Raw genomic sequence first — 24,272 nt, 5'->3', positions numbered from 1 at the left:
ACAGCTTCGTGCAAGATACATAGTTTAGACGGGGGGATCTTTCCCCAGTACAAGGGGGAATATTTGAGTCTTGACTGACACACAGCACCTTACACGCTCATATTACATAGATCTTTTTTTATATATATATATTTATTTGGACAAACTTTTAGATAAACTAAATTAGAACTGGTTTTAGAGACTCTGGTATACACATTCTTTACATTTTTCATAAAAGAATCAAGTCCCCATCATTATAATGTCAAATTGTTTTGTTTAAGGATCTTTTATTGAAACGGTGTTGTAGATAATTTATTCAGGATCATTATGGTACCAAATTCATCTCTCAACACAATTAGAATAGATGTTGTGAATAAAAGTGTATACACTTTTTCATGCGAGATGCATAGTTTAGACTCGCTTATTCTCTCAGAAAACTTTTCCAGCAGCCAGAAACATCCCAGCTTTGTGAGATAGTGTCCGTCTCCACGAGATGGGTAGTCTAAACTTGGAAAACATTTCCCACTACCCGGAAAAATTTTGGGGATGTGCAATTTTTACGGGAGGAAATGTTATCACATTACATGTACCTGGAAATCTCATTTCCGGAAGAGATCGGCACCAATTATTCCGGCCAACAGGGTTATTACTGTTTAACACCTTAAATATTATTTACACTTACTGCCATGAAAATTATCGACAGTAGTAAGTGTTAGTAATAAATTGTGGTAAAATTGTGTGAACAGATCCAGTGGTCATACTGGTGGGACAGTATGACAACAAACTTTGCTGCTTTACTTCCTGTTGTTTAAGGTATTTAATTTTTTTTTTATATACTGTACCTATAATGCCATGCTATTGTATTGCCAATCTGTAGAACTCAAGAATAATTGGTTAACAACTGTCTTAAAATGCTTTCAGTTTAATTACATTAATTATTAATGGTATTTAAATAAACTTACTTTTTTTTCTTAGACACAATTGTGACTTTTTTCCTTTAAATTTATTTCCAATCTCCCAAAATTTGTTCATGAAACCTGGATCCACCCCTGATGAGGGTCTTTGGGGTGATGATTTGGAGGGCCTCCAAGCTACTACCTATTACACCCAGAATCTGCTTCACACTATTATTACTTATGTTGGCTTGGCTTGACGAGACTTAATATAGAATATCATCTTTGCCTTCTCGTATGTGGCTCTCACCCCATGCATTTATTTTATGAATCTACTTCCTTTCTCTCTGCTATTCTGTAGTTCAATACTGTATATCACTTACTGTTCCATTTGGCAAAACTTCCACTCTCTAATATTTGAAATATTCTGGCTAATGCCAGACGGTTTTATTCAGCTGAGGAAGACCCCTTATACCCAAGGGATTAATAAACAATCTCAACTAACCCTTTCACTACAAAATACCACTTTTTGTATATCATCTGGCTAGCATCAAACAATTTTATTCAGCACAGAGACCCCCTGTACCCAAGGAATTTAATTCATCAGGTGTCATCTTTACTTCTTACAGTGGAAAAACTGTGGCTGGAGAGCTAATATCTCTTGTTCTGTTAGAACAATATACAGTACGTATAATGAGCAAATACATAATCCTTCCCTTTTATAGTATTGCGTGATGAATATTAACTACAATAACGTATAAAAATTCAGTCCGGGGAATTAAAACTATACAACTTTACCTGACCAATATTTATTCACCATAGTATTAGAGCAGTGAATATGTAAACCAAAATGCTGCCTTCGTCAGCAGACAGACAGGAGACATGCATAACTGTGAAGCGATCAGCAACCATGACCCTACTAATACCAGGCTTCAATAAAGCATAATTCCTTATTTTTTAATACACTGTATATGAAATTTGCTTTATTGAAGAATAATCCAATAGGCAAAATCACTACTGACCATTATTTTATGGTTATGTTATGAGGGATAGTGATGGTTACATAAGTTGTTACTGACTGTGTATCATCTGTCTCTTTCCAGACAGTAATTATGAAATAAAACATGATGAAATCCATTTATCCATTCCTTTACAACTAATTTATAACTCACATTGTATACCAGTTGATAAATTGAGGACCTCAGGCCTAATAGTGCCAATCCCTGCTCACTTTTAAGATGGAGTGACTTTCATTCTTAAAACTCACACCTTAAAATTGCTGCCATGACTGTCCGACCGATGAGTACTGGCAAGAAAATAATATTATCTACCATATATCAGCAATAGCATTACAACTAAATATGTTACATTAAAGCATTAACCAAATGTTCAATTTTTGGTAATATCTACAAACCAATTTTTACATTCTACATAAATGTACAAAGTTTAAGTGGTTTTGTGTATATCTTTGGTCATATGAAAATATAGAGAAATAAGACTTAGGCACCCTCCATTATACTTAATAATAAAGCTTCTCATTTGACTTGATTTTTAACCCTAAATACCTAGGGCAAATAGCAACAAAATAAGTAACAAAGCTATCAAAATGTACAGAAACAATGCACTTATTAATTACTCAAAGCATACATAAATCAATATTTTCATTACACAATAATTACATCTTTTTGACTTGGTATCTATACATCACAAGGAGAAACACAGACTTACTACCTACTCTGGAACGCGACCTACAGGTATATGAAACGTAACAAGGTAGACTTGGCCAGCTTTGACCGCAACCAAACCAAGTTATCTACATGGGAACTTCTACAACACAGGGACTCTAAGCTCACATCTACATGATAAAAGGGCTAGTACTAGTAAAAGATGAACAGCTGGCATTGTTGTGGCAAACAGCGACAGATGGAATCATTACAAAAAATCATCTCAGGAAGATTGGCTTGTTACTCAGATTGGATGATCACAGCATAGGAAGAAGTCAATGTACTTATCTGAATATTGAGCTTTATTACAAACTTTATTTTTTCTTACTACCTGTAAGATTCTAAAGTCTTTCAAACCCTCAGTCACATGCAGTGAAAATATTTGTCCATGGCTGCGACAGCGTAGTCATTCCATCCTCGAGGCAGATTCAAACTAAGTAACCATGAGGAACTAAAATTATTATGGGCTGTCTATTGTATTCCTTGAGATACAATGAGAAGAAATCCTAACTAAAAGTAAAATAAACAATGAAATAAGGACAATATAGCTAAAATAAGTACAGTACTGTACAAGGAATACTTAAGACAATCCATGGAACATGCAGGATAGGATAAGGAAGACACTTAGGTAGAGGGACAGTTAGTAAGTTCCTAATAGTATAACAAAGTATACTCGGCCTTACTTTGAGCGTCACCCCAGAGGGACTGGCTAATTTAAAACAAATAGTAAGATTGAAAATGAATAAGAAAGAGTCCCAGCACCACAGCAGATAAGAAGTTAGGAACTGACTAAACACGGAGTGGAATGTCACTTACGTGATTTGAATATAAATTTAGAAGTAAATGTTTCTAATACAATAAAGCATTATTTTCTTGAAAAATTCAAGCATAAACATCAAATCAATCTGATACAGGTATTGACTAAATTTGCATCAGACATGAAATTCAATAATTTCTGAAATAGTGACAGTATTATATTTACATTTGAATTTAAAAAAAAATCTTTCTTGCAAGAATTTTTGTTTGTATGCATAAAAAAGGTATGATTAATAAATACAACTAAGAAACAATTCCCAGAAAAAATCTCTGTGCATAAACATTATATATAAAAATTATGGAAATAAGAGAAAACAAGTGCATGAGGGTGCAGGAATAGCCAGTCTCTCAACAGAACCCTTCAGAGCCAACAGCCGCTGACGCTGCTACGTAACCAGGACACTGAGGGCAGCAGTGCTAAGGAGCTGCCGTCCACTCTAGCAACTATCATCAATGTGAAAGTATTCACAACTGTACTTATACCTGTTTAATAAACTGATAATGTGTGTGAGATATTTGTAGTTACACATTAACCAGGCACTATTTAGAAAGAGGGCAAACATTAATTATTATAAAATAAATCTAAAAATGATGATACTGCCAGAGTGCATGGTATCTGGTGCTTGTGACTAATTAAAGTACAGTACTGTATATATTTCACTTTACCGTAGTGCTGCATTATCTGAAGAATCATTCATTTTGATGTCAATACATTACCAGTACTTTAATATGTATTTTCTTAATTAATGTAGTATGGGAACTGTAAATTTCACAATTAAACTTGTAAAAGATAATTAAAAGAAGTTTCCTGTACAGTACTACATATATCTATAAAGGGAGGTAAAGTGCCTTACCTGTACAAAGGTGAAGTGGTTTTCATTTGTTAGTGATTACATGACTACTCAAAATTAGTAACAGCTATCAAACTCTACAAAGGAAAGACATTTGAAAAAAAATAAAATTAAATCAAGTTTAAGACTTCAGTCACCTGTTGAAAAAGTATCTTATGCATGTTTCAAACTGTGTCTTTCACTCTGAGCAACAAGCTATCAGATCCCTGTGTTCCAGTGGTACTGTACTGTCTGCCAACCTTCAACTAGAAGAGGAAGTTATAACTTGCTCCCATATTGGCTTTTGAGAGGGTCAAGATAGCTGATATGAGCTAGGGAGAGATATAACAGTTGGCAAGACATGTATGAAAAGAAGTTATTTTCACTGGTTTATTTATGGGATATCAACCATCAATCGATGAAGAAGAATTCTTAAAAGTAACAAAATTTTGTCAGTGAGAAAATGACAGGAAGGATTATGTGCATAAGGTGGATAATACTACTCAAAATCATGTACAAGTTCCTTGAAAGTGTTTGTTGCAGGTTTTGTGAGTAGCATATAAAAGATCTTATAAGCTATAGGTACTGGCATTGCTCTCAAATGTCCTTTTGGCATTTGCTACTTCCTCGAAAAATATTATAGCTCTGAGTTCAGTGACTGACCTTTTATATTGGAATGGATAATGGGTTATGAATTACAGCGTTGCATATTCTATCAGACATGTTTTGTCCAAAATAATACGTTTTCTTAACAATCACTGGGGATAATTCTCAAAGGATATTTTTAAAATCACTTTACACTAAAGCTATTCATTAATAAGTTTCGAGTACCACAGCACCCAGAATAGTGATGAGAGCTGGTCTGTTTTCTCCTGTTACTAATGAGGTGCAGTTGCCTCTTATCTTTTACTCCAAACCAGATACTCTCATTGTTCATGGATGATGACTGAGGCCCTTGGTACAAGTCCCTTCCGGTCATTGTGGCAGCATAGGAGGTAGCGGTCATCAACTTCTACCACAACTGTCAGTATATCTCCTCGGTTGAAGCTCAGGTGACCATTATCAGTGGCTAGGCGGTGATGGAGCGTCTGTACCAACCTGAAGAGAGTAAATGTCATTAGTAAATACATCAACTTTTAATGTTTATCACATTCAAACTCTTAGTGTCCAATGTCTATTACGAACTGACTTTGGAAAAAATAACTACTTTGTGTGTGCTTAATATCAAATATCTCTATCAATCATAAAAACAGATTACATAAAAAATATACTGTTCATACAAACTGTGTTAGAATGTTTATGCAGAGAATGTATGAAGTTGTTGCCTTTGCATAACTTAAAAAGAGTTATCACAGTCTATGTACTAACTACATATGTATTTATTAAAGAAAGAGTTAGGTAAACTTTTTGCCAAAATAAGATAATGGCAAGAACTACAAGAGTATCTCCTTCAAAAGTTACTTAAAGGGGATTTATTTTCAGGACAAAATGCATGTGATGTGATATCAAAGCACAAACAAGGACTACCTCAGACTATGGCACAATAAAGTCTGCCTCACAAATAACTGGTGTTTGGTTTTTATTAATCAGAGAGGTTGAGAAAAGCAAAATCAATCATCTTTTGCAAACATGAAAACTACAAAGCATGCAGATGCTCATCACATACACTGCTTATCTTTGTTGCTCAGATAAAAGTTTAATCTTCCATTTGATGGTTTCTGCTCTACAAAAGAATAGATCCTGTTTGAAAAGTGTTTCATTCACAGTGAACCAATTGAAGTGAGCTAATGAAAGAAACTAGATGATCCCCATCACCAAGAGTTAACATGCCAGGTGTGTTGGGCTACAGTAGAGACAGAAGTGAAAGACACCAACATTTGGTGCTAAAGATCAATTTAGTTTCCAGCTACTATTGAACTTAGTGCCGAATCATACGAGTTAAGTGCAATACATTACCTTAGTACCCAAGAATGGCTTTCCTGATATTATGTAAGGAACGGTGATATGGTGCTTTCTTCTTTGTGCTTTGAGACAGTGCTGTATTAGTTGCATTATTGTGTTTAAATATCATGGAATTTCCTTTGATAAAGGAAAGTTTGATTGTGGACATCATATGACATTCATTTTTACTTATAAGAACTTAAAAGATGAATACAAAAGGCTTCTTTTAAAATTATTAGTCATCTAAATTTTCACCATCTCAAGATTAATGTATGACAATAAACAAAGATCCAAGTTCAAAATTCCACAACCATACCTTTCTTGTTTGATCTTCCTACTACCTACTTGGGCGTATCTCCAGGTGCCACACGTCTCCCATGGCTAGCCGACCGTGGTTGTCCACCATACCTACGCTGCCCATCGTACCTGCCACTAGTATTGTTGCCCTTGTCTCCAGTATTAGGTACTCTGCCAGGCACGGAGGAGGCACGAACGATGTTACTGTTGACCGAGTTAGGACGTGGTACCAATCGAGACCGAACCGAAGGAGGTCGTGCTGTTGTACTGGTATGGTCTTCACTTGGAGAGATCTGAGTTGTTGCTTTATCTTTCAAAGATCGTCTAGGAGCTGGCTTAGGCAATTCTTTTGGAGAAGCAGGGAAATGCTTTGGGACTTGTTTGAGCTGAGGGGAAGTTTTTTCTTTAGATGGTTCAAATGGTTTGAAAGGACGCTGCGGAGAGGTCATGCTGACAGGCCGAGGTATTCTAGACCTGTTGGCACTACTTGGGCTTACAGCTTTATCAGGTTGAGGTTGTTGTGCCTTAGCATTCTTCTTCTCAGGCCCTGCCATTTGTTCCCATTTTAACTGAAGTCGGCGGAATCTAATGCCCTCAGACTCATCATCTTTTTCTGTATCTGCACATGCTCGGGAGCCCTTCTCATTCTCAGTATCTTTTTCAGATGCCGACCTTTCACTTACATCTCCATCCCTACTAGAGACATCACTAACACGAAGATCAGTCTGCAAATCATCATCAGTGCACTCACTTGCTCGAGAATAAACTGGCCGGTTGTTCTTAGGGTTGTCAAGAGAGTCTGTGTAATCTTCACTGGATGTTATTCCCCCAACTTCTTCCAACATCAACTTATCAATGGCTGTAAGAAGTCTGGAGCCAAGTTGGACACCACTCCAACGTTTTCTAAGAGTTGGATTCATCTCCTCATTGGCAACATGCTCATAACAAGATCTAGGTCTGGGACTTCGGCTTCGTTCTCGAGATGGGTCTGATGTGGAGAGCAACAGTTCATTTTCATCCAGTTCTGGAGAGGTGAGCACCCGCATCAAAGCTTTGACCCTATCCTGCTGAGCTGCATTCTTGAACTCTTTAGTTTCTTTGGAGTGTAAGTGATCTAAAACTGAGGGGGGCCGGTCACCAGGGCTCTCTTTTGAACTTGTATGCAAGAGGAGCCGTTCCTCCATCTTCTGAAGGCTTGCATGGAGGGCTTTATATTCATGGAGGAGATCAAGATTGAATGGAAGGAGAGCAAGTGGTCTTAGAGAGAGGAGAAGGTCATCATAGAGACTTTTTGTGGCAGTATTGGAAAGGTATAAGAATGCTTCAGGATGATAGTGCTTCTGGATTACACTTTCCCTTGTACGAAGGTAACTCAACCAAGAGTCCAAAGATCGGATGCTGAAAAAAAAAAAAATGTATATTTCACATGCTCCGTTCTCTGTGAGAAAATTAAGTTACACAGCAGTCTCCAAAAGCTGGTAAAAATCATCTAATGACCAAGATCACCTGAACACTTCACTCATGAAGTACATTAACTTCAGGTAACTAGAATCAAATATTCATTGCATAGTTATAAGTAATCAAAAATAGAGAGTTGCTTTAGACTCAATCAAAGGAATTAGAATCCTAACTTATAAGACTTTATTTAATTCCAAATTAGCCTAATATACACGAAGAGCCAGTACACCCAAGTTCTCTAAGACTGGAAGACAAATGATGAACTATAGCCTGAGTGTCACCCCACACACCCTGTTGTACATCATAATTCCATAAAACAAGAAGGTAAAATATTGATTACTTAATTAAACCAATATTCCCATATAAGGCAGGACTATTCCAAAGATCATGGCTACCTCAATTTGTTCTTGATATGGCTTGGATGTACAGCTACAAGGACAAACATGCACAGTACACAGATAAAAAGAGAGATGGACAGCATATCTAATGACCTTTCCTGCTATGTGGAAGGGGACAATGGAGTTGCTATGGCTTGGTGGATAACCCACAAACTGCTTGGTAGTGAGCATTAAGCTATTTCTTTAACTTAGCTTACAGGCATCAATTTGCTGTTTCAAACGTACTGATGAAAGGTCAATAGATATGTATATAATTTAACAACAAATTATATCACTTACTTTAAAAGCCCAAAGATGAAAGCATTGAATTTGATGGGCCCTTCTGAGAGACACTCTTCACTATTTAGTGTGAGCACCAAGTCATTTAGAGCCTTTGTGGAGGGACCTATTTAAGAGGTATCATATATTAATCGATGTCACTAAAAGAAACAATTTATTCATTATAATTATCAATACTGTATGTACTGTGCTATTTCATTTTTTCTTGAAGAAAGAAATAATTTCAAAGCAAATTGAAAACTTTATAAATGTATGCACAATAAAAAAGATGAAAAGGAAAATACACCTACTTATTTGACTGGTGACTTCAATGACCCGCCACACAGAGTTGTTAATCTTGCCAAAGAGTGAATGAAGTGATGGATGAAGACCATCACTCAGAAGAGCATACACAGCAGGACACAGCTTTTCTAGAGCCAGTTGTGCCACAGCAGGTGTTATGCCACTTGTACCTGAATACCACAGTTGTAAATAAATTTTCTAATCATGTGACAAACTTTTTTTTTATTAATATTACAAACCAATATTTTGTATTTCTTTGTAATACTGTACAGCAGTTATAATACTCATTTGTAAATAAAGCAATTATTGACTTTCCTTATGATAGTTTCAGAGACTTTAATTGCATCTTCAAAGACATGCAGTACTGATTAATAATACAATAATTAAAAAAAGAAAATCTTGTTTATTGTGTATGTACAGTACATAAGTTTGCTAAGCCTTTTTCTCATTTTTTTCTAATTCTAACACTAAGATAATTCTTATGAAATTAATTTATTTTCTTATTTGCCTTAACAGTGAGAGAAGTTGTCTGGCTTTAAAAAAATAACTTCTCTTCTTACTTGCCATTACTAATAACTTTTCTCACACAAGTATATATCCAATAACCCTTAAATGGTGGCCAACATAAATTGATGTTAGCTGTAGGGATGGTGGCTGGCATCAATGGATGTTTCATATTCCTTGTGGTCCAGTTTTTGCATATATGGGGGTGGATTAGAAATACTTACTTGCCATTTAAGAGTTAAATCACAAACATTCACTGTAGTTTCTCACAAAGGAAGACAAGGATTTTATCCCAACTGGACTGTCTAATTATGCAAGTAGATACTGAGAGATTAGTGACTCTGCCTTGTCAATTAAAAGGAAGCTTAGAAGTCCTAAATATAATGCCCAGTTCCCACTCTGTAAAATGTAGGTTGGGGATAGCAAGGGCATCCAGCTGTAAAACTCAATTCAAATTTGGTTAATGAGAACCAGAACACTATTTCATCAGGTAATCATGACTGATCCATGCAAGTATGGAAAATAGCCATAAAACAGATGGTATTCCCAAATGTTGAATCAATATTAAGACTTTTTTTAGCTTTATGGTAACAAACTATTCAGGGAAAGATCATTATCAAGACTGAAAACCATTAGTCGAGTCGAGTCAAATTAGCACGAAAACCAGCAAATAGCGGAAAAAATTTAAAAAGTTTTAATTTTTGCACACATACTCCTGAAGGCTATGCAAAAAAAAAAGATCAAAAGAGTTCCCCTCCGTCTGACTGCAGCAACCCCTCTTTTGGGGGGCCCAAACCCCCCTTTTGGGGGGCCTTTTTACTACATTTTCCCCATTGTTTGGAAAACGGTTGCATTTTTGCCCAAGGAGTTATAGTTTTTGCATGAATATGACCGTAAGTGGAAGGCGAGTTTGGGCGTAGATCAAGATATTTCTGTCTCATGCTCAGTTTCCCATCAATAACTCTCAAACGACTTATTTCTCATTAAAACTGCACATAAATGATATTGTAGAATGGGAAGTACTCTATTTGGGTAGATGAGAGACAAGGTTTTATGAAGTTATAAATGTTTTCTATAATTCACTTTTTTTTGCAGATGTGAATGAAACTCCAGTTATTCAGTATGGCATCAACAAACAATTGTTTTTGTTGCAAGAAGAGTTTTAATGAGGGTGAAACTGTGAAGGTGAAGGATGGCATGCACAACTTGAGATGCAGTTCTCACTGCCCATCCATCGGTACAGAAGGCCTCGTTTCAGTGTTGAGTGGTCTGATTGCACCTGAAAACATAAACTGCAAGCGAAAGGTATTAGTGAGAAGATAATGGATGAATCTCTGAGAAATAAAGAAACATTTGGCAAATTAAAAGCACAGCGCAGCAAAAGAGTGATGCCAATTTCTTTTACCAATACCAGTGTTAAAGTTGCAGATGACATCATACAGGTTGATACTACTCACTCATTTCAGTGATTAACTTGTACTGTAAAGTTTCCTGAAGACTTAAAGACATGTTTCAGTCATGAGTTAGCTTCTGTTCCTTTATCCATATTTGATGAGAAAGGATTAATGAGAAAGACGAAGAAGTTTTCTTTGTACAACATGTCAAAGAACGAGTAATTCATCAATCAGGAGCAAAGTATGTCATTGATGGAGGTAACTTGATCCATCGTGTTGTTTGGCCAAAGCAAGGTACATTTGTAGATGTTTATGCTACGTATGTCCAGTTGATTAAAAAACACAACAGTGAAGATGTCACAGTAATTTTTTATGGTTATTCCACAAATGAAGTCGGTACAAAGCACATCATGCGTCAACAACGGCTTTTGAAACTCATTTCACCTGAAATAATATTTGATGAGAATATCCCTCTTAGTGTGCCTCAGGAGAAGTTTTTGAGTAAACTAAAAAATAAGGAGCATCTACTCATGCAACTGGAGCAGAGATTTCAGAATGAAGGTATTGACACAGGTTGCCGCAGATGATGCCGATGTACTAATTGTTCAGAGTGCAATCAGGGAAACAAATCAGCATGAGTCTGTTGTTGTAGTTGGACAGGATGTGGATTTTTTGAGACTGCATGTTGCACTAACTCAAGAAGACAAAGATATTTTATTTTTGAAAGAAGCCCAAGGAAACCTCCAAAGAAAGGTTTATAGTTCACAAGATAAACAGTGCTCCAGCATTTTAAAAAAACATCAGAGACTCAATTTTGTTTGCTCATGCTTTCAGCGGCTGTGATACAATGTCTTCGTTTTATGGACATGGAAAAATGAAAACTGTCAAATCTTCTCAACAAGGATGTTCGTTTGCAAGATATTGTGTCGGTATTCAACAATCCTCAGTCAACTCATGACGAAGTAGTAGTTGTTGGAGAACGGTTCATTCTTGCTCTATATAAAGCTCCAAGCAGTGAAACAAATCTCAATCATTGTAGATTTGTATCATTTAACAGATCTGTTAGTCACTCAAATCATGCTGTATTCTTATTAGGTCTTCCATCCACTTCTGCAGCAGCTCGGCAACACAGTTATTGTGTTTATCACCAAGTTCAAACGTGGCGAGGAGAAACACTACAGCCGGAGTTGTGGGGATGGAAAAAATCAAGATTCTCTGTCACCTATCTATACAACTGAGGCACCAGCGCCAGTAAAGGTCTTGAAAGTTATTTCATGTGGTTGCAAATTAGGATGTGGGAAGCGGTGTGGTTGAGCAAAAGCTGGCTTATGATGTTCTGCAATGTGCACTAACATCCATAGAGAATCCCACAGATGACCTCATTTTATCAGAGGATGAGGAAATTACTGCCCTTTAATGAAAACATCTTTAGCAAGAAATGATTGGATTAGGCCTACCGGGGACACCACTCAAAAAAAAAAAAAAAAAACGCACCAAAGACTCTACCTCATGGGTGGTGTGGAAACGAGAGTCTGTTATTTTAGGACGAATCGGAAAACATTCAAAACATCATAAAAATTGTATCTCATCTACCCAAATAGAGTATTTCCTACTCTACAATTTTCATTTATGTGCATATTTAATGAGAAATTAATTGTTTGAGAGTTATTGATGGGAAACTGAGCACGAGACAGAAATACACGCTCGCCGTCCACTTCTGGTCTTGTTTATGCAAAAACTATAATTCCTTGGGCAAAAATGCATATAGACAATCTAGTGCAGATTTTATTTCCAATACTTTTTCTATATAAACTTTTTTTCGTCCGATGCACCGTTTTCCAAACAGGCCCCCCTGGGTTTCAGCCCCTAAAAAGGGGGTTGCTGCAGTCGGACGAAGGGGAACTTTTTTTTATCTATATTTGCATAGCCTTCAGGAGAATGTGTGCAAAATTTAATCTATTTATAAGTTTTTTCTGCTAAAAATCCTTATTTGACTAGTCTATTAAGAATGAACTGCATTCCACATGTTGCAAGGAATACTGACAGCATTAGGTATTATGTGCATTGAAAGTGACAAGCTTCACAGTTTATCATTTGATGATATAAATGACTTTGCTGTCCAAAAATCACGAAAGAAACTCTTATTTTTCTGGTATCATTTGGGAAAGGTAAAATGGGCTTGGGTGATGAGGAGGCAATCAACATTTTGGGAAAGAAGAGCAGAAGAGTACATAAGGGAATGACCTCATGAAGGTCTAAATTCCACAGGTCAGGCAAGAGCCATATTTAGATAGGATGGAGTTCCTTACCTAATCGAACTTTTTCCTGTTGGGAGGCAACAGAGAAGTGAGTTACAAGCTTTTCCACGGCAGCACGAACAGAAAGCACAAGTGTTTTTTTGTCATGTGCATCATAGACCAAAGGTCTGGAGTCCTCTTCTGCAGCTATCTCTCCGCCACTTGTGACACCGGTGGAGGCATCAGGATTTTGGCCCTATTTGATAAATAATTAAGATGTGCTTGTACACTTACTTTTGGTAGTAAGTTGCATAACATATCCATTGGTATATTTCAGTTAGGCCTTAATTCAAAGTTTTATATATATATATATATATATATATATATATATATATATATATATATATATATATATATATATATATATATATATATATATATATATATATATATATATATATATATATATATATATAAAACTCACCTTCTTAAGTAGTGACACGTCTGGGGAGTTGGGAGGAGTAGAGAGACGGTCAGGAGTGTTACGCAGGTGGACACACACTTTTTCTGCAAAGCTCACACTCTTCTTTGGACAGAGGTCACAGATATTATTGGCATCAGTCAAAAGTGGACACACATGCCCTCTAGTAACAAGAAGATTGCTGACTTGTGACCGGATCCGAAGAAGGTCATCTTCTGTTAAGTCTTCGTGGCTGGATACATCTGGCAATTCACTGACTCGCAACAAGTTTTTCTTTTGAAGGCCTTTACCACAGAAGCCTGTACACTGGTTAACACAGCTACAACCCATTGGAGAAGGTGGAGTAATTGTAATATCTTTCTCTGTTTCTTGCTGTGGACAAGGTTGAGTTATCTCTGGAATTGTTTCTCTTACTACTCGCTGAGCCATGTGTTCCATGGGCTCCTGTAAAGATCGTCTCTTCAGCAAGTCTTCCCTCATGTTACCTCTTCCAGCATCTATAGCACTGTATCTTTTGTTATGACTATTTGCTGCCTTTGAAACATCATCTTTTAATGAAGAGGATTTCCTTAGAATTCCTCTAGGTAAAGGTGGCCGAGGCGGTGGCATGTCTGGGTCATCAGGACCATGCCTCTCCTCAACAGGAAGGGATATAGACCTCTTTGGCAATGGTGGTGGTTTTTCGAGTCCCTCTGAGTCTGTACTTGCAGTATCATATTTATAAACATATCTCTGATCTAAGAGTCCCCCATTCTCTCCTTCTGAGTCATTGAGCATTGTTGAAGAGCCTCGAAAACCAGATGAAGGCTGCGTTGAATTTAAACTACTAGCACTAACCGAGCCTTTGAGTTCATGAGAACACTTCTGTTGGGAATAATCACAACTGACTGGTCGACGAGATGGCTTTGGCGACTGACAAAATGAAGGCTTTGTAGTTTCCATGCACTCAGTTTCATCAAGGAGCATCTCTTTCAGTTCTTTTGGTAACAAAAAGTTAAGGGAATCCCAGTCACGGATATGACCAAATCCATGTTTTCGTAACTTTTCCATATCACCACATGAGAAGGGACGTCTTATCCGAGACTCTTTAACCTTTCTCATCTCTTCAGGTCGGGAATTATAATGTTGTGGAACAAGAAACACTCTAGCATCAACATTGTACTTCTTGTCTTTCAGGAAGCCCAGGTCTGGCAAAGCATAGTTTGGGTAGTAAACATATACCTCCTTTTTGTCCAGGTTAAAGCTTGTGTTAACCATTGCTGACACCTTCAGATTAGAGGTCTGAAGGCACTGATCTGACATCTGTTTTAAAACACGGGGCTTTGGTCGAGGTTTTTGTTGTGGTGTGCTTGTTTGTTCAGAGTCTGAAGGTCTTCTGATTTTTTCTGTAGATCCTCTGTTAGAAAGATATCCACTGGAGGAATTACCTGAATCCTGGCGCCTACGAGTTGTGTTATTTGAACCATCCCGTCTGTTATTACCTTTCTTTGGAGTCCCTGGTGACTGAGATCTCTTGCGTTCATCAACACAAATATTAAAGGCATTCTTATTCATATTTTTATTCCCCAAGTCCTTTGACACAGTTTTAACTGGCGTCATGTTATTTTTTTCCATATTAAGCTTGTTATCTCGTAGCCTCAAGACATCATGCATTTTGGTTTCCTTTTCAGACTGGTCCAGAAGAACCTTACTCTCACCTCGACTATCCATGGATATATCCATTCCCTCTGGCTCCTCTCTTATAGGACTGGTAACTGGTGGCTTTGAACATGGATTTGTTTCTTTGAGACTGTCTTCAAAACTTGTAACATTGTCCATAGTGTTAGAAAGCTGAATACCATTGTTATCAAGCACAGCAGGAGCAGTAATAATGTTATTATTATTGTTAAGAAGTCCATCTTGCTGAGTATTGGCAGTGGTAGTAGTGGTTTCTGTGGTGGTGGTATCAGTAGAAGTGAAGTCCTGGTTCATAGTCATATTATTGGTCCTTGGGGTAATTTCTGGAGCCCCTAATGAACCAGTTCTTCGTCGATAGCCACGCTCATGGTAAATCACACCATTCTGCCTCATGAGTGCAGGAGGTGGAACAGGTGAAGCACTTCCATCCATGTCATTCTCAGATTGGCTGTTCATAGGCCAATCAGAAGAATCATGTACATTAGATTGGTTGTCAGAGCTGGAACAGCAAGCACCTTCCTGGGATATGCTTGATGACAAACTAACAGCTTCTTTGCTCAAACTTTTTTGTCGCATAAACAACTTTACCAATGAAAAGTTGTTGGTCTCATTTGCTATTGTTCTGCTACTCTGACTGGATCGCATACTGTTCTGAAGATCAAACACTTTGACACATCCTGCAGAAGCTTCTAGTGATCGGCGCATGAGTGAACGACGCATCAGGTTAGGCATACTGTTGCTCTTGTTACTTTGTTGCCCTTGTTCGGATGTCTTTGAACTTTCTGCTTGTCCTGATTGCTGCTGGGCATTGTTGACTTTGGAAGGCACCTCTGGTGTGCGAGATGATCGACGGCTAACCCGTGACCAAGTTGTGTAGGGCTGATCTGAATGTGTCATGGAAGGTGCAGGACACCGACCCTCCAGTCTCTCTGTTGACCAATGGTTGCTCCCACTTGACTCACTCTCACCTGTATGAACAATTAAATATGATAATGAGTGTACAATAACCAACTCAGCAGTTTAATCCTTATATTAACTTGTATTAACATTCTTATGAGGAAACATTACATTTTGATAATTTTTGGATAATGTAAAGAATAAATTAAGAGATGAAAAGAACTTTGCCTGGCAGATATAAACTTATGGTAATCTTAATAAATACACAAACAAAGCTCCTTTAACTTGGAAACAATGCAAACTTCTGACCAAATGTCATGTAAGGTCAACACAAATAAAAAATCAGAAAAGTTAAGAGGAGCCAGCATTACCAAATATTTGGGGGTCCTTTTTTCCCTTTGTATGTTTATATTTCATTTTTCAAAACTAATCAGTACAGTGACCCCTCGTTTAACGAACACCTCGGTTAACGTAATTTCGATTAACGAACTGCCTTCTATAAGGATCTTCAATTCGGTTAACGAAGTTCTTACGAACCGACCTCAACATGTGTTCGCTTGCACTGACCGGGCAACCAGCTTTAGTATCAGTCCGCCAATACATTAATCGGTTCTAGGGCTTAAATTCCTTACTATTTTAGTAAATATCAAGAAGTTTATACTATTCAATAATTTTAAAAGTTATCCATTCAATTTCTTAGTCATTTTTAACAATTATTGATCATAGTGAGTAAAGTGACTAGTTTGGCCATGCGACATCCAGCCTGCTAACACAGCAAACAGGAGTTAGTCTCTCTCTGTTTTCAGGGGAGAGTAACATCTTGAGACTCTCTTCAACTAAGCGCTTTTTTTTTCTGTGTTTCCAAGCAAATTATTGGTCATTTTGAAATATATTTTACATATTGACAATATATAATGCAGTGCAGTGTTGATTTATAGAAAATAATCTTGAATTACACCAAGAGAGCTAAAATTTTATGGGTGAAATGGCGCCATGGGGTGACTCTCTTCCACCACAATGCCTTCTCTTCTTCCTTCTCCTCCACCCCCATTCTAAATCCCATCATCATCATCATCATCCAGGAGCCTTCTACATACACACCTCAAAGTAAGTGAACTTTTCTACCATTTTTGTTGAATTTTGGAAATTTTCGGTGAGCTGGAACCAATTACCCAAAAACCCATTGAAACAATCGTTTCGGTTAACGAACTTTTCGGTTAACGAACGACCTTCTGGAACGGATTGAGTTCATTAACGGAGGGGTCACTGTACACACTATTTTTATCAGTTCTACCTTGATGTTGGTAGAAACATAAGATTTTATTTTCCAAAATTCTCCAGACACTAAAAAATACAGTAATGTACTGTACCTTCTTTTACTATCAAGTACCATCAGAGATATTAGATAATGAAAGCCCTGATGGATGGAATGTTTGAAATACTGTACTGTATCATCAATTCTGGAGAACAATTGGCTTGGGCTAGTTACCATGAATATAGAGTATCGTACTGAACTGTCCTTGCACAGTCCCCTTCACTAGTGTGTTTACAGGGGCTCGTCAAAAGTCCACCTTCAGAACACTTCTGGGGGCCATGCTCATCTCCATGGCACATTTCAGCAGTCCATCATTTGACAGAAAGAAGCTCGCAATAGTAAACATACTATGGAATCAAACTTAAACAATATTAAAACAAATATCTCAAAGATAATGATTTATGGAATGTTTATATGACAAGCCCTTGTAAATGCACTAGTGAGGGGGACTGTACATACTGTATTCAACCTGATCATTATATCATGTTAAACATTAATGTACATATGAATGAATAAGCAAGCAAATGGCTCAATGCAAGGATATACAGTATAGAAGTGCATGAAATTCTCAGTGAAAGTGGGATGGAGAATCTGGGGGAATTAATATAGATAAAGCAGTGTTAAACATCCTAAGTTTTGAAATAACAATGCAAAAATTTTTGCTCATAATGATATACTGCACTTGCCTGCCTCATGATAATCCGAGTCTTCAGAGTACTGAATAAAGGATCCCTCAAAGGCGATGGTGTAGTTATCCTTATTAGCTTGACAAGTGAGAATGAGATCATCATGCAGGGAGTCACAGTCAAGAGAGTCTACACTGAAGGTGGTGTTGGCCAGAGGTGGAGGTTCCTTCAATGGGGAGAAGAGTGGCCCTGACTGGTACAATGACAATTCCCCACTAACACCACTGTATTCTTCTTCTTCAATCTCTCCCTCCTCTTCCCTTCTGTCATCTTCATCTTCATCTTCATCTTCATCTTCGTCTTCCTCTTCATCCTCCTCCTCATCTCCTTCCTGGTCACAATGGGATGAGGAACGTGGACTAACAGATGAATCGAGGTCATACTTGTTCATCATGGAGCCGGAAACACTAGCAAACATCTCCCCATCTTCAGCACTCTGTAAAACATAGAACTCTTTATATAACTCTGGATAGATGAAAGATCTAAATATCATTCAGTGTGCTGTGCCTATAAAAATATATGGCCAAGGTAACCCTAGAAAATGGATCAAGGTCACTAATACTTTGTGGAAATTTTGGGAAGCCTTTAAATAATCCTTATTGAAATTATACGGTAATATTATTTAATGTCAACTGACCCTGCAACTTTCAGTGACTTTCAAAAATATGTCAAAGTTATGATAATTCTAGCCCATGATGAGTTACATATAATAAAAAAAATTGGGCAACTTTACTTGGTATTATCGGGGTCTGTTTTTCAGGGTCATTTCATAGTCTGCCTATGACTACATTATCAGCTACAGCACAATCACTACACTATCATCAATATTACATCCACTATACTATCACCTAAACCATATCCACAATGCTATCACCTACACTACATCCACTACACTAACATCCACACTACATCCTCTCCACTATCTACACTACATCAAAATACACTATTTACACTACATCAACCACCCTATCACTTTTAAGTGGGGCTAATATCCCCAAATTTAGATGTGTTTTAATGGGGAGGGGGGGTTATTCCACCTTCAGGGGTGGGACTGACCAATAGGGCCCAATTCCACAAAAGTCCACCTTCAGAACACTTCTGGGAACCATCGTCATCTCCATGCCACATTTCAGCTGTTTTTATATATATATATATATATATATATATATATATATATATATATATATATATATTTCACAGCCCAATGTAGAAGTCCGTGATGTTTATTGGGCTAACGAAATATATATGGATCCTCGTGTTTCCAAGGCGGATTTGGTAAAACGTTGCTCTGATCACCTAAGCGGCACGGGTGGTCCCCATTAGAGGTTCACGGCACCATAAGCTCGTTGAACAGCCTTTGTCTGAAATATAACAGAGTTTACGACTGCTTTTAGTGTCCTGGTGGTCCAGCTGTTAGCTGCCTCCCGTCACAGTCAAGTAGGCTTGTGGGTTCAATCTCATGGCTGAGGTGTTGATTATGTAGAAGTCCGCTTTATTGGGTTAATGAAATATATATATATATATATATATATATATATATATATATATATATATATATATATATATATATATATATATATATATATATATATATATATATATATATATATATATATATATATATAAATATATATATATATATATATATATATATATATATAAATATATATATATATATATATATATATATATATATATATATATATATATATATATATATATATATATATATATATATATATATATATATATATATATATATATATATATATATATATATATACTGTAGATGATGGTAACAGTCAATGTGAACAAAGATGGACAAACTTTCACCAACCTGGAACTCCCCACACATGGTGGGTAGTGTTAGGATGTTGTGTATGTCTTCACTGTGGAAATCATCCATGTCGATCTCTGCAAGGTTGGCATCCAGATTTCTGGCCAAGGTCTCATATGACAGGTCTTGTAACTGGCCCTGGCTTGGCTCCAGCACAGACACCCGACCCGATCCGTCCCGGCCAGAGGAGAGAGAGAGAGATGCCGTACCAACCTCTCGGCTGTAACTTTCCCGGTACCTAGCGCACGGCAGGCTGGGTTAATGAAGGCATGGGCACAAGCATGGTATACGCATGTCAAGGATATGGATAAGGATTAAAGGAAGTGTTATTCAAGGGTGAGCAAGTAGTATAGATTCAGGTGACAGTGGCCAAGAAAGGTGAAGGGTTGATTTTGTAGCAAAATCAATAAGCCAGGAAATTATTTATGCAAGTGTAATACAGCAAGTACATGACAAAAGGGGAATTGCAAACATTGTAGAGAAGTAGCAAGATAGTACAGTAATTATATTAAAGAAACAACCCAGGGGATACAGGCAGATGGAATGGAGGTAAGGCAGAATATAAGGGTGTAAGTTTTGTTTTTTGAAAGCAAATCAAGGATAAATCGAGCATGATATATGGAGCATTGGTTAGTATCCACAGATGATGGTCATATTAGCCAGGTGCAAAGCACGAACACAAAGGGAAAGAAAATAGAGACAATCATTAATATAATATATACAGTAAAAATATTACATTAGTCTGCTAATCTGTCATAACCATTCATAATTCAGAGAGAAAACTTTTCCACCTGTGTCAAATTACCACTCTAGTCCAAAACAGCTAGATATAGGTAATGAATACAGGTACTGTATCCTAATTCTATAGAATGAAAATACTGTCGTGTATTCATCTACAGCCTGCTCCATCACTGAACAGTACTGTATGATGATAAACCACATAATACATTAACTTTTAAGATAACACAATTTGTTCAATCGCTGTTTGTGTGAGGTTACCAGTCTAAAGTGCTCTACTTGAATATAAAATGCACTGTAATTAAGAATGTTCACGGTACTGTACAGTATTCATAACTGGAATTATTGACACCACAATATAATGCACACTGTTAATTATACCTGTTACACATTTTCCATTAATCTTGAAGTACAGTTTGTTTGGCTATCAGCACACTGGCTAAAGGGTTCATTCATTTTCAGTACAACAAAGTAAAGTACTTTAGGATTTATCCTTAAACTGGGAAATAACTGATACGGTAGAGAAAAAATTCCAAGTACTGTATTGTATCTTAGTTTTCTCTTTCAGTTTGTGAATTGTGTGAAGATGCTTCTTTACAGTAAATCAGAACATACTCCCATTGTTGTGAGGCTAAAATTATGATCCAAAATTTTACAATACAGTTTTGCAAAATATTACATTATATAGGGTATTTGGACTTTTTCTTCAAAGTACTATAGTAAAATGAAATGAGAGATACAAGTACAGTACAGCATTTTTAAATGCTGATACTGTTTACTGTGGTGTGACATGTTGTGTAAGGTCAAACAAGATAGTAATCACGCACTATATACAGTACAGTAATCAGTAATGGTCTAAATGAGGCTTTTGATCATTTTGTGTTAACTGTTCTCAATGGGATCACACCTTCACTGCCTGCTGCCGACGTGATCGTCCCAGATGTCGCTTCTAATCACTTAACCGTAACTCCGACGCCTGAGCCCAGAAAATCAAAGACCACCTTAATAGGGGTGGTGTGGGCTATGTAGTTGATCCCAGGTGTTGTAACTGAGGCAGCCGGCACAATGCTGACTCACGGCAATGCCCCAATCACCCATCTGTCCCAGGGGAAAAGCCTCCCCGAAGGCCGCGTCTACCACAAGCGCCACCCCCCCCCCCAGTCTACCGGGCCTGCTTGCCCTTACACAGCCCTTAATTCCTAGTTAAATTGATTTCATATAAATTGCAAGAACAACATTTGACCTGTAACTATTAACAACTAATATAAATTACCAAGGATCTTCTTTACTGACATGTCGAGCACGGACATGTTGCGAGGACTGTTGGATGGTAATTTTTAGTTTTTTTAATGCTAAACCTATGCTCCAATATCTTTCCCAACTTTTTATCCAATCTTTAGAAATTACCAAGAACAATATGGGAGACTTTGGAATTCCTGTAGTGGCAGACATTATATTCTTGTCCAAATATCAGTTGATATTCAATAAATTAAAAGCCTAAAGTGTTAGTTAACATATACAGTATTCTACTGTCAGGCTTCTTTCCTCAAGACCTGGATGCAAGATCATTAAATATGCTATTCAGTTCTAGTTGAACTGCAATAGTGACGAGGAAAAAATCTTCATAAACAATGGTAATGTTTGAGCTACTCTTGGCAGGACAAATATGCTTCAATTATTCTCTCAACTAGTACTAAAACACTAGGCTAGCATGGTTGTATGTGTATGTCATTTCCACATCAGGTGAAAATACAGTACAGGTACCAGTAAACTGTGAATTTCCTAGAGAACATTATAACTATTTTTTTCTAGGTTCTGTACAGAGATGCACATGCTAGCCATTCATTGTAATCATAATTTTAAAAGATAGTTTTCATTTTTTCTATAACACACACTACTTCTCCAACCTAATTCAACTAAATACTGGACTGTGTTCCTACTGCTACAACACACACAATAGTAAAGCGCTCATAACTACTGAATGCATACCAAGATCAAAGATCCAATATCATGGCTTTCAAACATGTGAAAGGTTGTGATGAAAAAATCTAGAATTTTGTTGATACTCAAACACACAACACTAAAAGAGTGATGAGTAAGGTAGACTTAGAGGTGAATGAGAGACAACACGAGGAGAGAGCACTTAAGAGGAGTGAAATAAACAGACAAGTCTTTCAGTGGAATGCTCTCAGAAAACTTTACTGTGATAAAAAAATGAGGTAGGATTTAAGAAAGGAATGAGGGAGTGAACTGAGAACAGATGATAAAGGAAGAAGAGTTTCTCTGCTTTTGACACAGATGGTGTGCAACCTCACCATATGGACCAACTCTTGAACGTACCCCTGTAGTGGACATCTCCCCTACAACTGCCTACAACTGCGTAGCCACAGCCACCACCTGCTACCGCATTTGACGTGCCGTCTCCTAGCAACCAAGCGAGAGCTGACGCCAGATGGTACGGTTGCTTAGCAACGAAACTAGTCACCGGCAACTTTCTGGGTTTTCCCAACATGATTCATAGAGGACTGGCGGCTGCTGCTGGGTATATAAGCTCTGTCTCTCCATTGAGATTCATTCTGACCATTCTTCTTGAACAAGCAACACCTCCTCCTCCGCCGCTGCCTGGCTGCCTTCGCTTCTCCTCGCCTGCCTGGCGGTCCTCGCTCCCGCCAGCGAGCATGGCGACCCACCAGCTGTCCTTCTCTGAGCTTCCTCACCAACCAACTCTCATTCTGCCCATCTTCCTGAACAAGCAACACCTCCTCCAGCAAGCTCCACGCTGGCCCCTCACCACACGGCACCTCCAGCGCCAGACTGTCTATCATATAACTTATATTATACAAGAAAACCACATTAGAGTTTCCTTCTATCCTGAGTGCTAGACAACATTAATATCTCGATACCCCTACAAATGGTGACTCCCGGAGATTAGCACTCACACAGGATGGAGGAGACACTGATCATGCTCCCAGTCTTCAAGCAGACACCGGCTCCTCTTCCTGCCCCAAGCACCACATCCTATGACAGCAGCACACCCGTCCTGCCTCAGACGCTGACCCAGGCCCACACACCCCAGCAGGCGCATCTGACGACTCAGTACCTGCCGTGAGGGAAGCACACAACATCCATCGCCTCCACACCCCCTCTTTTCTCCCTCAGGTACTCCCTGCTAATGTCCTGCACCCTGCTGCTGTCGTGGACCCAGCTGCTGTCACGAGCCCTAATCCGCTTCTGCTGACGCAGCCCCTGCTCCTGACCCAGGCCCACACACACCCCAGCAGGCGCATCTGACGACCCTGTACCTGTCGTGAGGGAAGCACAACATTCATCGCCTCCACACACCCTTTTTCTCCCTTCTCCCACAGATATTGTGTATCTAGACAGTTGTATTTCAGCGATCGGCTCATCACGCCATCGCCGTTGTCTCACATGAGGCATGCACTGCCCGGTCTGCCTCACATGTGCTAAGCAACTCTACAGACAACAAGTCTCCTACACCGCCTGGAGGGAAGGGGGAGTATTGTAGTGGACGTCTCCCCTACAACTGCGTAGCCACAACCACCACCTGCTACCGCATTCCGACGTGCCGTCTCCTAGCAACCAAGCGAG

General features: G+C 38.0%; 1 protein-coding gene across 3 annotated transcripts in view; it reads right to left on the bottom strand.

The window, feature by feature from the left end:
• Window positions 1-1,665: 1,665 nt before the first annotated feature.
• The window catches only part of LOC121872992, a 60,052-nt gene continuing 37,445 nt past the window's right edge, over window positions 1,666-24,272 (bottom strand). Inside the window, exons 3-10 of one of the 3 annotated variants that reach the window (XM_042376213.1) lie at window positions 19,926-20,178; window positions 18,089-18,524; window positions 13,517-16,158; window positions 13,105-13,288; window positions 8,906-9,067; window positions 8,616-8,721; window positions 6,610-7,878; window positions 1,666-5,340 (exon numbers count right to left, since the gene is read on the bottom strand). In XM_042376213.1, the coding sequence (XP_042232147.1) occupies window positions 5,169-5,340; window positions 6,610-7,878; window positions 8,616-8,721; window positions 8,906-9,067; window positions 13,105-13,288; window positions 13,517-16,158; window positions 18,089-18,524; window positions 19,926-20,178 (5,224 nt within the window). In that variant the 3' untranslated portion in view covers window positions 1,666-5,168. Of the gene's footprint in view, window positions 5,341-6,528; window positions 7,879-8,615; window positions 8,722-8,905; window positions 9,068-13,104; window positions 13,289-13,516; window positions 16,159-18,088; window positions 18,525-19,925; window positions 20,179-24,272 lie in introns of all 3 variants that reach the window. The other 2 variants (XM_042376211.1, XM_042376212.1) reach the window with 2 other exon arrangements.

This window comes from Homarus americanus, unplaced genomic scaffold (assembly GCF_018991925.1).
Source record: "Homarus americanus isolate GMGI-L3 unplaced genomic scaffold, GMGI_Hamer_2.0 scaffold11022, whole genome shotgun sequence".
Taxonomy (NCBI): Eukaryota; Metazoa; Arthropoda; class Malacostraca; order Decapoda; family Nephropidae; genus Homarus; species Homarus americanus.
Note: the sequence above shows the minus strand (reverse complement) of the source record. Positions and strands in the feature narration are given on the sequence as shown.